General features: G+C 40.6%; 2 protein-coding genes across 2 annotated transcripts; one reads left to right on the top strand and one right to left on the bottom strand.

Moving 5' to 3' along the window:
* The first annotated feature begins 201 nt into the window (after positions 1–201).
* b3galt4 (beta-1,3-galactosyltransferase 4) lies at positions 202–2,436 on the top strand. Its single transcript, XM_006796415.3, has one exon. It carries the CDS (start codon positions 311–313, stop codon positions 1,424–1,426), a length of 1,116 nt encoding a protein of 371 aa, XP_006796478.1. The 5' UTR covers positions 202–310; the 3' UTR covers positions 1,427–2,436.
* A 176-nt stretch (positions 2,437–2,612) lies between these two features.
* Positions 2,613–17,952, bottom strand: wdr46 (WD repeat domain 46). Its single transcript, XM_087834110.1, has 14 exons — positions 17,884–17,952; positions 17,452–17,628; positions 16,940–17,020; positions 16,738–16,850; positions 16,546–16,633; positions 16,018–16,079; positions 15,231–15,335; positions 14,992–15,142; positions 13,531–13,766; positions 11,930–12,083; positions 4,149–4,296; positions 3,729–3,919; positions 3,485–3,598; positions 2,613–3,381 (listed from the first exon to the last, which is right to left on the bottom strand). The coding sequence occupies exons 1-14, from the start codon at positions 17,938–17,940 to the stop codon at positions 3,262–3,264; spliced, it is 1,797 nt and encodes a 598-aa protein (XP_087690236.1). The 5' UTR covers positions 17,941–17,952; the 3' UTR covers positions 2,613–3,261.
* Between the last annotated feature and the right edge of the window lie 345 nt (positions 17,953–18,297).

The raw sequence follows: 18,297 nt of genomic DNA, 5'->3' as shown, positions 1-18,297 counted from the left end.
AAGAGAAAGAGGGTAGCGGAGGGAATCGACCGTTTCATATGCGCAGCTGCAAACCCTACTTTCTCAAAATCCAATCAAGCTGCAGCATCAACACAAAACTAAAAGCTGGTGCATCCTCCCACTGACACAGTCTACTGCTGCTCCTACTGTAACTGAGACCGAAAGAGGAACGAAGGGGGACGCCGGAAGGTTTAAAAAAGCAAAAGAGACGCAATGACAAGGAGATACCTCTAGCTGTGAAGTCGAGGGACAGCCAAAGATTAAGAGGAGGGATTGTGGCGGCCACAGCGGTCTTCAGCAGAGGTTGGTCATGATCGGACGCGCATTATGGGTATGTAAGACCCGGGCAGGAAAGAGGGGTAGCAAGCCTGGGATTCTGCCTTTTCTATGCGCGGTGATAGCGTGCTCAGCCCTGTCGGCTCTGCTTTTCGTGGACTTCATTGAATCATGGGTCACCTCCATGGGAATGAACACGGTGGTAGAGCCGCACATCGGTATCATCCCACCGCAAAGCGTCCCTCCTACCAGACCAGAGGAATTTTTGCTCATGCCTAGCCCACTTGTGTGCCAACGTGCCAAGCCTTACCTCATCATGATGGTTACTTCGGCTCCTGCCAATCAGAGGGCTCGCCAAGCCATCAGGGACACTTGGGGAGGGGAGGTGGAGGTGAGAGGTCTGCGGGTCATGACCCTCTTTATGGTCGGCGTGGCGTCTGACCCCGGACTGGCTAAGCTGCTGATAGAAGAGGCTCGGGAGAAGGGAGACCTGGTTCAGGGGCGTTTTTTGGACACGTACTCCAACCTCACACTGAAGACTCTGTCCATGCTGGGCTGGACCCGGAGGTTCTGCCCTCAGGCTCACTTCATGGCCAAAGTGGATGATGATGTCCTGTTCAATCCCAGCGCTCTCCTACACTTTCTGAATAAGAGCCGTAACCCCTATGAACAAGGAGACTTGTACCTTGGCAGGGTGCATCTCCATGTGGCTCCCGACCGGGACCCGGACAGCAAGCACTACCTACCCTCAGGAGCCTACCCTCCTTCTGTCTTTCCAGACTATTGCAGTGGCACAGCCTATGTATTGTCCCGGTCTGCATTGCTCAAAATTTCCCTGGCAGCCTCTGCATCACCTTTATCCACACCTCTTCCGCCCGAGGATGTGTTTGTAGGCTTGTGTGCCCGGGCAGCTGGAGTGCTCCCCTCACACTGCCCTCTCTTCTCCGGTGGACCAAGTATGCCGTACGGACGCTGCTGCTATCAGGCCATGGTGTCCATCCACCACATCCCACCCAGAGACATGCTGCACTATTGGGCTGATGTGCATTCACCACCTCCCTGCTCCTGGTTGAATGTACGTGCTTCTTTAGGGATTTGCAAAGTCCGGGCGATGCTGGGCACAGCTCTGGGATTGGAGCAAGGATTGTGAGGGTTAACGGAAAGCAAACGCGGACTTATTTGGAGGCTGTGCCTCGCTTCAATACTGTGAACAGCACAAGTGCTCTTTAGGCTGTGAAGCTACACGTGCACTACGAAAATGCTACTTTGTTTAATTTGAAAGCTTTATTTTTTTAAACACCTCAATGTACTTATGTATCTTATTTTGCTGAAAAGGGAAGATCAGCTGGTGGTAAAGGGGGCTGTCAGGATCAGCTGTAGTATAGGGGTGTCTGCTGCCTCCCACATTATTACACTGACACGAACTGTAGATGTAGAGCAAAGTTTAGCATGCTGATGCTTTACAGTAAGGACGCACGCAGCAACTTCACATTCAAACAACATTGTTTAGATAACTAAGTAATGATTATAGGCTGCTACTTTCAACACCTGCACAGGCCTATAGTTTAGGCCAAGTATAATAGTTTAAATGCATGTTCACAAAAAATAGAACTGATATAAAATCACAGGCTTATTACACAGCAATAATGAAGTTTTAGAATCACCAATAAAGACTAGAGTATTTTTTTTTTTTTAAAGGAGGGATTTATGATGTTATTCAGCCACAAGGGCACAATATTCACACACAATATGAAGGGATTACCTCGATTAGATACAGGGATCTTTGGGGGGGTTCATGAAGGCTTCACATTACATTAAAAAGCTGAAACAGAATGCATGATAATTATTTTCTTAAACAACTGAAAATAAAACTAATATGATGCACATCTGAATATTTATGCATCTGACAATTATTACTTATAAGATTCCTTTCTTGTGGCAAGATTACACACTGACTGGCAGCTTTGCAATGCTGTGTGAGTTTTATGGTCAACTGTGCCAGGCTTGGATGACATACATTTTCAATGAGGCTGCTATTTGTCAATAAAACCTCGGGCTGTTATTCTCACCCACAGTGTTAAAGGGAAACGCTGATCCACTGTACTCAGGAAAAATATGTATGACATTAAAGTAACCAATAAACTACTCAGTAATGAAAAATAGGTCTGTGTTTTGTTTTGTTTTGTGCAGGATTGAACATTTCTATAAAACTGTTCCTCCTCTATAAATATACAGCAAAGTAGCAAACAGTTGTGACAGTCTGTCATGCTGCTATGATTTAGTTACTTTGAAATACTTAAATTAGGATAAGCATCGATAGAAAAGACCACGTAAAATGTGAATCCTAGAAAAACAGCTACATGCACACATACAAATTAAAACATGATAAAATATTTTAAATACCCAAACCTTTAAAGTTCCTAAGATGATCAAATTTCTGCTGTTCTAATTTGATAAAAGGAATTTTACTCCACCCAAAGATGTAATCATGGTGAATATATTCCAGCTTGGTTTGGATTCAGTAATAACAGTACCGTGATTTCAAAATAATAGTCTCAATTCAAAGGCTCGGCATTATGTTGTTTATTTTTAGAATTTAGTTATACCTAATTATAACACAGTTGACATATGCTCAGCAAGTTCAGAGGAAAGAACACCATCTGACAAGGTTAAAACTTCTGGGTGAAATCAATGCCAGCTAGCACATCTGCCTATGCAAACAGGATGCACTTCAGATGCACTTCAGGCTACAGACATCAAATATAGCTTCCTCCGCTGCTCCACTCAAAATTGATTAGTTGCCCGTCACAATGCAAGCCCTTATTCCCAGAGTTTCAGCAGTTGGTGTTTTGCTCCCTGCAGTGGAATTATGTGTGCAAAAAAAAAAAAAGAAAGAACCAAAAAAACGTGTTCTTTATGCAAAGTTCAAAGGTCACTCCCATAGAATGCCACTGGGCTTTCAGCTGCACAAAGCATGTTTCTTTTCTATTTCTTGAATCTGTCCAGAGCTGATTTCTGGGTAGATAACGCCGCCTTCTTCCGCTCTCGCTCCTTCCTTTCTTTTTCCATCTTCATTTTGTCCTCCACGCTTTTTCTGATTACATCCTGGGGAGTAAACAAGTCAAGAGAGATCAGCCATGGCCTGCAAATACAACATAAAAGTCACTGAGATGTAATTAAATTTCATTTACTAACTTGGACTACTTACCCTCTGCTCCTCATGAGCCACTTGTTTCTTGCGCCTCTCAATGGCTCCTGCAGAACTACGACCTTTTTTCTTATACTTGGGGACAAACTTTTCTTTAGCAAGTGGATCAAATCCCTGAGGAAAAAAAAGATAAAACATGCTTTAGATGGGTGGCAATAATATTTAGCCTACTATATCTTATATCAAAATATACAGATATACATCTTAAATAATTGTAAATGCACAGTTGCTTTAAGACACTGACCAGAACTTCAACCCTGTCTTGATGCCTTTGCTCCCAGGTGGCCTGGTCAACTTGTGCCAGCTCAGTGGGATCAAGGCTGATAAGATCTGGCTGAATCTTCTCCATCAGTGCTTTAACCTCCCATTCCTGCCTCTGCTTTGCACTTCGGTATGGATTTGCATCCAGACCATCAAAGTTAGGCTCACCAGCACCTATGATAGTAAATGATGCGTCGCATTCAGTTTTAGTCAACAGTAATATGTATGCCAGGATTTACAAAAAAAAGAATTTAACTTCAGTGAATGTAGCAATTGTAACAACCCATTAGGATCAATCATCAAATTGGTGCACCCATATTTTTGTTAAAATTTACACTTTGGCCTTAACCTACATAATGTAGCTAAGGTACATGCCCAGATGTAATGCAAAATTGAGTCTGACCTGGGACGAGCATGCTGGTGAAACCATCTCCGTGCCCAACTCCGAGGACATCCTCAAAGGGACAGAAGTGTAGCCCCCACACTGTTCCCCGAAGTCTATGAGCCATGTATGGTTTAGTCACTGGCATGCTACATACGTCCTTGTACACCTGCAGATAAAGCATTTCCACATACAACATTAATACATCATATCTACTGTTTATTAAAGTAAAGACACCAAGATATGTTCAACTCCTAAAAGCCATATGCAACTTTTCAATAGCCTCTTATTCATACTGAAAAAGGCTGAAAAGTTAAAGCATGCATGCATGCATGTGGTTTGCGGCTTGCTTGGTGTTTCTGCATTTTGGTAAATGGGTCAGCTGACTGCAGCAGTTTAAAGAAAAGGGCTGCAATAAGTTTAACTAAAATAGAACCTGAGCCATGTGCCATATTAATGATATCTGCTCAGTGAAGAAGACCTTTCTGACATTGAGCATTTACAGCAGCCTGAAGCCTGAGTATTTGGATTACAGGGATATGTGAAAAAATATGATCTTATAAGATCAATGCTTTTAACTGGGTAGCACTTTATAATAACGTCAAACTATTAAGCATTAGTAAAGTGTTAGTAAGGGATTAGCAAGCGCTTCATCATTTATATATCATTACTGCTCCGTTAATACATATGTTTATCCATCTGTTACTCTTACACCAAGTACAGCTATCACTGCTACTAATATATTACTGCTAGTAATAATCAAAATCATAGCTCAAATGATAAATCTGTATTTAAAAATGGCATACTAAGCACTTGCTAACACCATACTAATGCTTAACAGTATAACATTATCATAAAGTGCTTCCAAAAACTGTTGTCAGGTTAAAATTGGAGGTACAGGTCCTCAAGGCCTGGGAGCTCGTTTGGTGTGGGTTGTACACAGTTTTGGCTTCCTCAGATGGGGTCTGGTGTTGAATTAGTGCTGTATGACTGGTCCAAACATCTAAGTGCTGCCAACCATGGCAACCATGGTAACCATGGCAACCATCGAACCTGAGGGAAATCGCTAGTATTATTCTTATTCTCATTCTTCTTCTTATTATTATTATTATTATACACAGTTCAGAACAGCTTGCTGACCAGCTGGTCTAGCTCCATTGCACTGCCTGCGGTTGAGTCATATAAATATCCATATTTATATGATGATGATGAAGACAACAACTATTACTGTAGGTGATGTAAGTGTTATTATTATTTTTACAATAGTAACGAACACTGTTAATTGATATATGACCTGCTAGTAAATACATCAGGGGGTGACCTAGGCAACAGGCGCCTGCCCAGGTGCGATAGAGCAAGATGCGAGGTATACCCTGTACAGGTTGAGAATCTGTTGCAAGGCCAACTCAGAAAGCAAGACAACCATTAAACTCACATTGACATATATGGGCAGCTTAGATTCACCAATTACCTAACTCCTGTGGGGGGAAGCCCGAGTGCTCTGAGGAAACCGACGCAGACACAGGGAGAACATGCAAGCTCTACACAGAGAGGCCTCAGCCTGATGGTGGATTTGAATCCAGGACCTTGTTGCTGTGAGTTATCCTGACTGGTGCACTGTTTACTAGTAAAGTGTGGTTTCACTCAGACATCAGAGATATGAATACTTGGATAAACACCCAACAAATCTCTACATGCAGAATTATGCAGATGTATGTACTGCAGATGTTAGTAATAGCAAGATCACTCCTGTCACCAGTTGTATGCATGTAGAATGTTATCACAAGTGGGCTTCATATCTATTGCACCATCGCAGAGGGCCTATTGTGGAGTTGAGGACAACCAGGTACCCTACTCTAGGGAGGTAACGGCTGAGTGAAACACAGACTAATAATTCTTTCTTTTTTTAAGGTTTTAAGGATGGGGCTGAAGGTATAGCCCCTTGTGACATGGGCCAACATGTAAGAATTGTGGATTTTCCTTTGTTTGTGAGTTTGGTCAAGGTATAAAAGGAATCAGGGTGGTGGCCCATCTTCAGAGACTGCTCAGGTGTTCAACCAGAGCGTTTCTACATATTGCAATGTGGCATTAAACCACTTCAAATCATGCTGGCTGAGGTGTTTGCAGGTTATTTTAAAACTTCCATGACAATTTTGGCATCACGGAACAGGATTCCCCAGGAGAGTTTCACTGAATTACAGGCTCGCAGTGATTGGCCACCCTGAATGAAATCACCTCAGTTTTTTGTTTTTTGTTTTTAAAGAAAAAAGAAAAAAGAAGAGGGGAACTGCGAGACTCACTTCAGCAACTTTGTACTGAAGCAAAGGCTGCAGAGGAGATGCCCGGCTGCAATAGGTGCTGAGTCAGCGAAACGGCTTGTGAGGCCACAGGAGGCGTGCCAGCTGGTCTGGGTGAAAACTCCCATTTTTGATTGTGACGAAATGTGGGAAAGAATGCATGGAGTATGTGTGAGAGAAAGAGAAATGTTGACAGAGAAAAGAGTTAAATTAGCTGATGTGTGTAGAATAATGATGAAAGAGATGTGTCAAAAAATGTATTGAAGAATCAGAGAGGGAAGGTGTTAACGCAGAGATAAAAATGATATTAAATAAATGTCTTAGTGTATCAGTTGGCAGGTGACAGCTAACGGCCCAGGCAGCGGTTGAGGTCAAGGGTCGTGCTGTTTGGGGTCCTGCTAGTCATCATGAGAAGATTCCAGAACCACAGCAATAACCACAAAAGTTAAGAAAGATCTCTGCGTTAGACGCTGAGGAAGACAACAAGGGTGCACGACGTGCTCTGCCCACACTTCCAATCTCATTAGCAGGCAGAATAAATATAGTTAAAATGGCAGTCTTACCAAAATTTCTCTATGTTTTCCAAATGGTTCCTGTTTTTATAACCAAATCAAGTTTCAAAGATTTAGACAGATTAATAGCAACATTTATTTGGAAAAATTCAAATCCCAGAATAGAAAAAAAAAAAAAAAACATATTTGGAAGTACCAAAAGAGGCTGGTGGGCTAGGGTTGCCAAATTTTATCTTTTACTACTGGGCGGCTAATATCACCAAATTATTGCACTGGAAATATGTTTATGAGAACAGCGAGGATGAGGCTTAGGTAAAAATGGAACTGATGTCTAATCCACTTCCCCTCCTAACCTCATCCCTAGCTCTAAATCAAAAACAGAAAATAACAAATCCAGTTGTAAGAACATCTATTAAAATATGGCTTCAATTCAGAAGGCACTTCTGTTTGCAACAGTTTAGTAATTTTTTCCCTGGTGCTTTTAACCCTTTTTTTTGGCCATCCATTTCAGATAAAGCATTCCAAATTTGGCATAATAATGGTTTGAATTTTATTTACAATTTACTTTCAGAAGAAACTTTTAACACCTTTGACGCTCTGATGAGAGATTACAATATACCAACCTCACATATGTTTAGATACCTGCAAATACGAAGTTTTGCAAAAACATTGTTTCCTTCTTTCCCCTACCTACCTCCTAAAAATCAAGTGGATACCGTTTTGGAAATGGATCCTTTTGGCAAAAGGAGAATCTCCGTCATATACAAACTGATACAGAGCTTAAGGCCTATTACTTGGGAAAAAACTAAAAATAATTGGGAAAAAGACATTGGGGTGGATTTATCTGATGATGAGTGGAGATCTTGTTTGAATCGTATACATACTTCCTCCCTTTGCATTCACCATGGTTTAATTCAGTTTAAAATTCTTCATCGTCTTCATTATACAAAAGAGAGGCTTTCAAAATTTTTCCCAGAAGCCGATCCTGCCTGTCCCAGGTGTGGACATAATCCAGCAAATGAGGATCACATGATGTGGTCTTGTCCGAACCTGGATAATTACTGGGGAAATATATTTAAAGCATTATCTCATATCAGTGTGCAGAATTTAGTGCTTGATTTCCGCATTGACATTTTTTGGAGTTATGCCATCTCAATACAAAATTAGTAAATCTCAGGAAAATGCCATAGCATTTGCTACATTGCTTGCCCGTAGACTTAATTTATTCCACTGGAAGTCTGATAAGGCTCCTTCATACATACAATGGTTAAAGCAGGTGCTTTTCTTTTTACCACTGGAAAAACTTAGATACAGAGTTCTCTCATCACAACAAAAATTCTCTGCGACTTGGAACCCATTTATTGACTATATAAAAACGTATTTTCCAGATGTGTGTCATAAATTTTTTGTTTGTTTTGTTCTGTTTCTCTTTACATGAGCCTCGGGTGGGGAGGGAGGGGGGGGGGTTCTTCTTTATTCTTTTTTTTGTGTATAATGGCAACGTTTTTATTATGTATTGTGACCATGATTTGTGAAAAAAAAAAAATTTAATATAAAAACTGGCTCTTATCTAAAACGTGGATTATACTCCGTTGAGGACAATGGCACAGCCTGACGCCCTCGGCCAAGCAGTCATTCCTGTTAAACTTCCTTGAAGTCCACCGTGTGGGAAGATGCATAGTTGGTGGATTGTAATTTATCAAATCTCTGTGGACAAGTCTGCGCAGTTCCACAAAACAGACAGGCACCCAAACTAATCACTTGATGATCAAACTTAAAATACTGGCACCCAATTGAACTCGCAGACGTGGAAAGTATAATCCCTGCTCACATCCCATCACATTGATACATGCATCAATAATTTATGTTAGGGCTGCTCAATTAATCGAATTTTAATCTAAATTACGATCTGGGCTTTCAACGATCATTAAAAATGACTGAGTCGATTATTAGCACCTCCCTCGTGCTTTACTCTCGCGCTGCTCCGTGTGGCAAATCGAGCGCATCTCTCTGCGTTTCGAACACGCATCACAACAATTAAGAGGACCCGAGGGAAGCTCGGAAAGCTAAGCAGAAGTTATTTGGAGAGGAGAGTGACTGCCGTTGGTTGAAAAGAGAGGTAAAAAAAACTTCAGTGCTGTGGAAACATTATGGGTTCGCGGAGTCAGACGTGGATCAAGTAGACATAGTGTGTAAACTTTGCTACAGTGTCGTAGCTGCACCACAGAGCAACACTGCAAAGTTCACTAAACATAGATGTTTACATTTTTCATTAATTTTTTATATTGCAAACATTTGTGCTGTTATCAGTATTTGCACACTATTTTATATTATTTTTTTGACAATCATTAAAGCCATTATTCAATACATTGTTATTGTTAAATAAATATCATCAAATAATCGAGATCTCAATTTCAGTGAAAATAATCGTGATTATCATTTTTGCCATAATCGAGCAGCCCTAATTTATGTTATTTTATTCTTTTTCTATGGTTCTTTTATTTGATCATAAATTGGATTTTGATTTTAATTATGTAACAGCATGATGGAAAATAAAGAAAGTAAAATAAAGGACAATAAAGAAAAGCTAATAGGTAGGACTCTTTACCCCCTGAAAGCCTACTAGGAGTCACCCTTGATGCTCTAATGTTCTGAACAGAGCAGGTTTTGTCATATTTCAGTTCTACTTATAAAACAAAATGACTGAGTGTGCATCAGAACTGCCTCTGCAGTTACCCTGGGAAAACCTATTCTCATAGCCATCAAACACCTCTTTTCTAGCATTTACGTGCGAGTTTATGTACTATTTGAATATCAGCCACTTCCTGCTTCCTTCCTTGCATCTTCTCCATTTGTCTGTGTGACTTCTTTCCGGGTACTCTGTTGTTGATACTAAATATATCGTTGGTGAAAATGTAAGCACTGTGTTTCTCTATGTTAGCCGTTCACCCTATAAAAGCACCGCTTGTAAAAGATTACTATTTTGTTTATGCTTGAGGACTCGGCCCGCCTGGAATGTTGATCATCGATGGAAGCAGTGTATAAAATATGTGATATAACCAGTCTGCTAGACTTGCTCATGTTGGACTGTCAGTCAGCTCTAGAAAAGAGCAAAGTGATAATAAACCAAGAGCAGAAGCCAAACTGATTGTAAAAAATAATTAACAGTGCTCTCTGCAGCCACTTTTCACACTATATTTATTTATATTTGATTTTTTTGTGTGCTTCTCCCATTACTGGTGGACTCCATTAGTCCCCCCTCCCCTATTCCAGCCAATGTATCAACCGATCAGCCTTCAACAGACACATGTTATCTACTTCAGTGATGTGCAGTTGGGATTTTCGAGTACTGCATGAGACAAGAGCAGGTTTCACCGGTTTGTGAAAACCCCTGTATCTTTGCTGCTCAAACAGAAATGCATGTGTTGATGGACACATTTGCATCCAAAGCGTACTAACATTAGCAGCCTCAACGACTACCGACCAGTTGCTCTAACACCTGTTATAATGAAGTGCTTTGAGAAACTGGTCCGACGTCACATCATGTCCTGGCTGCCACCCACACTCGACCCGCTCCAGTTTGCATACAGAGCTAACAGATCAACTGAAGATGCCATTGCTACAACGCTCCACACCACCATCTCTCACCTGGAAGTGCAGGGCCGTTACGCCAGGCTGCTCTTTGTTGACTTTAGCTCTGCTTTCAACATGATACTCCCGGACAAACTAATAGTTAAACTGCTGGAAATCGGACTTCCTTCTACCACCTGCCGCTGGATCAGAGACTTCCTCTCAGACCGTGTACAGAGAGTTAGAGTGGGGCCTCATCTTTCCTCAGCCCTCAGCCTCAACACCGGCTCTCCACAAGGCTGTGTACTGAGTCCCCTACTGTACACTCTGTACACACATGACTGTGTTAGTTCCCACCCAGACAACACAGTCATCAAGTTTGCAGATGATACCACCGTGGTGGGGCTCATCTCAGGGGGAGATGAGACGGCATACAGAGCTGAAGTTCAGAGGCTGTCAGATTGGTGTGTCGATAACAACTTGGACCTTAATACCACCAAGACAAAAGAGCTGGTAGTTGACTTCAGAAGGAGGAAGTCCGAGCTGCAGCCTGTCAGCATCAACGGGGAGTGCGTGGAAAGGGTCTCCAGTTTCAAGTTTCTGGGTGTGCACATAGACACAGACCTCCAATGGAGCTCTAACACCTCTGCGGTCTTAAAGAAGGCCCAACAGCGTCTCCACTTTCTGAGAATCCTCAGAAAAATGGACCTGAAGAAGGAGCTGCTGACCGTCTTCTACCGCTGCTCCATTGAAAGTGTGCTGACGTATTGCATCGGTGTGTGGTTCTCCAGCTGCACCACAGCACACAGAAAGGCACTCCAGAGGGTCATCAATATGGCCCAAAAAATCATTGGACATCCTCTTCCCTCCCTGAAGGACCTGTACAGCACTCGCTGTCTCAAGAGGGCACGCAGCATCCTACGGGACGGTACACACCCAGGACACCGGGTGTTTAAGCTGCTGCCGTCCGGCAGGAGGTTCAGGCTGCTGAGGTCCCGGACAAATAGACTTAAGGACAGCTTTTACAACAGGGCAATAGCCCTGATCAATGCAAATAGCTGACCTGATTGGCTACCTCCCTGGACTTTTTTAGGGGGGAGGTAACAATGTTTAAAACAACAATAACAATAATAATATTTATATTTATAACAAGGTGCAATAATAATTAATGTGCAATAACAACAGTGTGCAATAAAAATACACTTATTCTTCTTTTTTATTACTAAGTTATTATACTGTGTTGTGTTGTTTGTGTTGCGTTGTGATGTGTCATATCGTGTCGTGTTGTGTTATATGTAGTGCCGACGTAGGACAGTTTTCCAATTTCATTGTACTATTGTACTATGTATGACTGTGCAATGACAATAAAGAGTTATCTTATCTTATCTTATATTATAAATGTGCAAAGTGTGGATCTGATAACCTGAACAACATCCCCCGTGGCTGCAGATAGCAGTCCCTTCTGGCTCAGTGACAAACAGGCAGCTCCAGCAGGAAGGAAGTATGACTTTAGGGGCTTGAAGGTTCTAACATCATACACCTTCAGCTTCTTATCCATGCCAGACGTCACCATGTATCTGTCAAAAAAAAGAAAAGAAAACTAAATGAAAAAGACTACTTTCTGGTGGACCAAGAGAAAAATGCAATTAACTGCTCACCAAAAAACTGAGTGCAAAATCATTGACTGCTGGAGTAATATACCCTATAATTCAAAAAACATTTTGCATGGGTTTTCCTGTTTTTAAGTCAAGGATTTTTTGATTTAACACAAAATTTAGACATACCAGATGTGCATAAACAACTCCCATGTGATTGCTGAAGCTTTTACATCTCAAAGAGAAGGTTTTTGTTAGCATGTGACTAAATGAGGCTAGAGGAGTTGTCAGGAACATCAACAACATCATCCCACCAAACCCTTGACTTCGGATTCAAAGATCCGAAGTTGGATTCATTTGTTAACTGTACACAAAAACAACAACAACAACAAAAACTAAGTTCTTATAAGATAAGGTAAAATATATACTCAGTGGCCACCTAATGTGATTAATGTGACTTTGAATGTGGTGTGGTTGATTCAGAAAATGCTCATCCACTGAGATCTTCCCAGCAGATCTCAGTAGATCCATTTCTAGGATCTACAGAGAATGATTATAAAAAAAAAAAGAAAAGCCCCAGTGCGTGGCAGATCTCAGAGGAAATGCCAGAGAAAACAGACAGACTGCTTCAAGTTGACAGAAAGCCAATAAAAACTGTAATAACCACTGGTTACAATGAAAGTAAGCAGAAGAGCATGCCGAACACTGAAGCAGACAGGCTTCGCTGTGTGTCGCTGCTGGCCGCTAAGAACAGGAAACTGAGGCTACAATTTACAAGTGCTCACCAAAATCAGTGTAAGATTGGAAAACCCTGCCTGATCTAAGGAGTCTTGATTTCTTCTGCAATATTCAGACACCAAGTCCAGAATTTGGCAAAAACGTCATGACAGCATGGATCCATCCTATCTTCTGCCACTGGCTGCTGGTGGTGAAATAATGTGGGGACATTTTAATGGATCATTTCGGGCCCCTTAGTACCAGCTGAGCATTATTTAAATGTCACATCCTACCCAGGAATTGCTGTTAACTATGAAATCCCCTCTTCTGATGGCTACTTTCAACAGGATTCGGCCATGTCACAAAGCGTGAATCATCTCAAACTGGTTCCGTGAACATGACATTTAGTTCGCTGTATTCAAATTAAACTCGACAACCCCCAGATTTCTATCTAACGCGGTATCGGAAGATTCACATCGTGTATGTGCAGCAACTGTGTAATGCTATCATGTCAATACGGACAAAAATCTCTGAGGAATGTTTCCAACATCTTGTTGCATCAATATCATGAAATGTTAAGGCTGTTCTGGAGGCAACAAGGAGTCCAACCTGGTATTAGCAAGTCACTTTTAGTGCCTAGGACTATTGTGAAACAACATCCAGGTAACTTTTACAGACATTACAAAACATTTCCTCTTCTCATGTGACTTACGTGCCCGTCTTATCCACAGCGACAGAGCGCACACCCCCTTGGTGACAGAGCATCTTCACCAAGGCTTCTTTCTGGTTTGGTGACCAGAGAGTGACCGTGCCGTTGGCATGACCTAGGTGGATGATGGCATTATGAGGGTTCTGACACATCACGTCAAGTCGGCCAGTCTTGGTGCAGATAGCTGCCACTTCCTTTCCCACTGACACATCCAAATACTGAAGGAAACTGGTAGCACTCTAAAGAAGACAGAAAAACAAAACAGTTTTGCAGATAGTCAGGGCATATAATTTTGCTTATAAATTTATTGTCAACAATAAATATTAAACAAAACAATTTCGACTCGTGTATATTTATCATGGTAACATCTAAACTGTCACAGTAACACATTCAAAAATGTTATCTTTACTCCTCTGTATTGTACAACACGTTGTCATTATTGCAACAATGTTTCAGCCCTACTCTCTTACTCAGCTCACTCTTATAAGAAAAGGTTTGGGGGCTTTTTGTACTGGCAGATTACTGGTTTCCCTTCGTAGTCTGGCCAGCCTGACGAGGAAATGACATTTGTTTGTATGCAGGAAAACAGTCTGTACACATTTACCAAAGTTCAATCTGAAACTTTGCTATCGTCTTACCATGATTTAGCTTTTTAAAAGCTTTTATTTTTATCTAGAGTTACACAGACTGCCAGAAGCCAGAAAAAATTAATCAACTGACAAAAGCAAGAAAAGTAACTTTAATGACAGCAAGACTATGACCTGAGAAAATTAAAGCTTAATAAAAAGAAAATATAGTGGTCCCTCGCCATAATGTGGTTCACCTTTCGCGGCCTCTCTGTTTCGCAGATTTTTTTGGGTGCAACTGCGGTAGCACTCAGAAGGCAGAGGAAGATGCTAACCATCGCACAAAAAGTTGGACTTCTAGACATGCTAAAGGAAGGTAGAACCATATTTTTCAGATTATAAAGCACACCGGATTATAAGGTGCATTAAGCGAAACAAAACATTCAGATAAGTCAAACGTTGCTCAACTCATTCTTCTTGCTTCCTCTATTTCCATACCATTGATTCATTAATGTTGAATTCTCTCGCAGCTGCTCTATTCCCATGTTCTGGTCCTGAAAACAGGGTTTGATTTTTGGTTTCATTCTATAATACTGGACTTATTTTTCTACGAAGGTTTGAACTTTGAGAGTTTTTATCAAGAGAGAAAAGCGTGAGAATGTTCATGCCTGTCTGAGAAAAGTGTATAAAGTGTGTAGTGAGGGATTTTCCAGCCTTAAAACATCAATAATAATTGTAAAAAATAAAGCTGGCTACTTTGCGGATTTCACCTATAGTGGGTTATTTTTAGAACATAACTCCCGCGATAAACGAGGGACCACTGTATTACATAATTTTTGAATTATTGTGGAAATGTAAATGCAAGAAATTGAAAGAAAAAAGATTACTGTGAACTCACCGCTGTGGCGAGCAAAAAGTGATAGGGGAGGAACTGCATCCGGAGGACGTCATTGAATTTTCGGATGCAGTGAAGCTCTATTCCGTTAGAGTCGTAGATATAAAGCCACTTCTTCTGAGCCACTGCATACATAGCCTCGGTATGAAGCCACCTAAACAAAGGCAGAAATTTGTTTTAGTCTGGAGAACATGATCAAAGTTTTATTTCTGCTTTGTGTTTCATGAAGGCGGATGACTTACTTCACATCATTGACAGACTCCATCACATTTATCTCACACATCAGCTGTTTGGACGCCCAATCTATACAAGCAACATGGCCTCTCCTCCCACCAAGCAGCAGGTGACTGAAGTGAAGAGAACATAAATATTTGCAAAACTTAAACTTATGAAGTCTCTCTATTTATATCTAAATAAATCTATTTATTGTAAAAACAGGAATGATCATTCAGTTCTGCAGGTTCACCTCAGCTGTGGTTTAATTTCTTTCCATGTCTTTGTTTTAATTTCCAACATTGTTGATTTGCACTCTCAGCCTTTAGTAACAGTTTTTTTTTTCAAGCACAGAGAATCTCAGAAAAGCTTAAAGAAAGGAAAAGTTTATTTCCTTTGCTTGTACTAACTGGTGAGTGTGCCAATTAGCAAAGAAGCTAGAAATAATGAAGGCCTAATGTCAAAATCTACTTTTGTCAGGAAGACAGAGTTGGAAATAAATATGTACGTTTCATATCTGCTTAGAAGATTACAAAAGTTATAAAGGATACTTAACATTTCCTCTAGAAATGGTGAGTTGTCCTGCCAAGACCATTGACAACTTAGGTGGACTTGACATAAATCAATGTTTACAAAAAAAAAAAAACAACCAAAAAAACCCTACCACTACATGATGGAGCAATTTGTTAAATGTTAAACCATCTGCTGATATATTGGCCTTTTAAATCACTAAATATCAGTCTCTCTCTCCACAAGAGAGAAACAAAACACTTCACACAGATAAGCATGTGCTGCATGATATTGCATGATACTGACCATCCAGTCTTGCTGTAATCCAATCGATACGGTCCAAACTGAGACAGTTTCAGATTAAAATACTGAGGAGGAGAAGATAGCAAGAAATGAACAACACTCACTCTGCAGAATCTCTTCCCGTGATAACTCCATAGCAAATTTATGTCTACGGTTTTGAACTGAACCAGCAAACCTTTGCTTGCAAAATGAATGTGTTAAATAGTAATAGTAATAATAATGTAGCTTGCCATCACCAGTGTGTGAATTTGTCAGCAAAACCAAACAAAAGTCCATAATCTGTGTTTCTTCAAAATTTCTGTGCAAATTTTTCTGTTTAATAAGTTATTTATACATTCACACAAAACTTTTTTAAAATCCATCTTCTCCCCCGCAAAAATGGTTGGTGATGAACTACATAAGAATGATGGTGACAGGTATCAGTTTCCATTATTTTCTTAACCAACTTCAGTGCACACTTCAGGTACAATTTGTTAAAACAAACAACCTGTCAAACAAACAAACATTTATTTGATAAAAAGGTCTCAGTACCTTTGCTCCAGATGTTATGTCCACAGCCTCCGCAATATCCTCCTGTGAGATCATACACGTGTCCTCATCTTCATCTCCTTCTAAAAACCTGAGATCAGGGACAAACATCACTCATGTGTTTTTAAATCACATGATATCTAACACAGAGTACAATCTAACACAAAGAGGTGAGCATCATTTAAAAGACATTACCCTGCCTCCTCCGGGAGGAGAAGGTCAAACCGTGCTGCTTGTTTCTGGGCCATTTCTGAAGCATCTTCTGAGCGAGCTATGATATCTCTCAGCTTGTGTTGCTTACGGTGAGGCTATTACAAAACGAAAGAGAAATCAGATGAAAGACAAGCGCTGAAAAAAAGAGCATACTATTTTAAAGAAGAGCCACTCAGATGCTTACCTTTTTAAGTTTATCTTTCCTCTTGAATTTTTGCAATCTGTCTTCTGGGATAGGAGCAGGGCCTGGGAATGGATCAGACTTCTGAAAGAATATGAACATTAGTTAGAACAATATGTAATATACAGTCCTATATTACCTATACTAAAATGTAAAAGCAGACTGAATCATGGTAAACATTAAATGCTATCTTCTTCTGGTCGTAAGTGGTGCTTCAAACTTAAATATTACTACTAAAAGATTCAGTCCAACGCTCATGAATCATCATGGGAGATTAGGCATGCCTGGCTACCTTTGTCTACATAATAATCTGCTTTTTGGGGGATATTTGGAAGATTTTGCAGTGTAATAGCAGTACAAAGGCAATGCATAGGCTGTTTAGTGCAAATAAGGGTAGCCCAAACTGCATCATAAACATATTCTAGTGCAACACAGGACCTCACTAAACAGTTTAAGCAAGAGCAAGAAATGATGGCGTGATTTTTGTCTGTCAACAGTAATTCGTGTACTCTTACCTCTGGCTTGACTTTCTCTCCATCACTTGGACTTTGGTCTTGTTTTCGCTTCTTTGCCTTCTGTGTCTTGTCCTCCTCCTGCTGCAGAGCCTCTTTGCTCTGTTCTCCGTCTTTTTTAACTTTGTTTTCATCCTTCCGTTCCTCCTCCTGGAGCTCCTGCCAGTACCGAGCAGGCAGCTGTAAGATAGGAGCGAACAGTGGCAAGTTAGAAGAAGTGACTATAACGTATTTTGTTATTTAAGCCCAGAAACTTTTTACACTGATCTTCGCCCCCGTGTGGGGCTACTCACATTAGCCGCTTGACGCTAGCAAGAAAAAACTACCTTACGTGTACTGCTTATTAGTTATAAAACTGCGTTCCTCAGCTGCAGTCACCAAAAGCTTCAAACGGCTGCGACGATGTGCTTCTAGAAATTATTTATCTATATTTACCTTCTTCTTTTTACCCACGTGTGTCTCATTCACCGATGCCTCGCCGGGTGACGCCATCTCTGTTGTGTACGTTTTTCTTCTTCTGCGTTAACGGCTTCAATAAACTGTATCTGTACATGATGAACGCCACCGTTCGGTCTGAAAGGGTTACTGCATCGGCTTATAGGTTCAGTATGTGCATAAAAAAAGAATTTTTTATAGTTCATTTAATGATATTCTCTCTTTGTAACATGATTAAGATAATAAAAAAAATAAAGAAAGAAATAAAGAAAATAAAAAAAACCTTTTTTTTCTTTCCCTGCATATTTCAAATCTTTTATTTCAGTCTTGTAGTCGTCTTAGCCTTTTAATGTTGTCTCATGTTACCACCTAGTGGGTTAAAAGAGAATAAAACTTTCCCTTCATCATTTGTAA

This window comes from Neolamprologus brichardi, chromosome 20 (assembly GCF_056152115.1).
Source record: "Neolamprologus brichardi isolate AB-2024 chromosome 20, ASM5615211v1, whole genome shotgun sequence".
NCBI classification, from domain to species: Eukaryota; Metazoa; Chordata; class Actinopteri; order Cichliformes; family Cichlidae; genus Neolamprologus; species Neolamprologus brichardi.
This window is presented reverse-complemented; position numbering and strand designations above follow the sequence as displayed.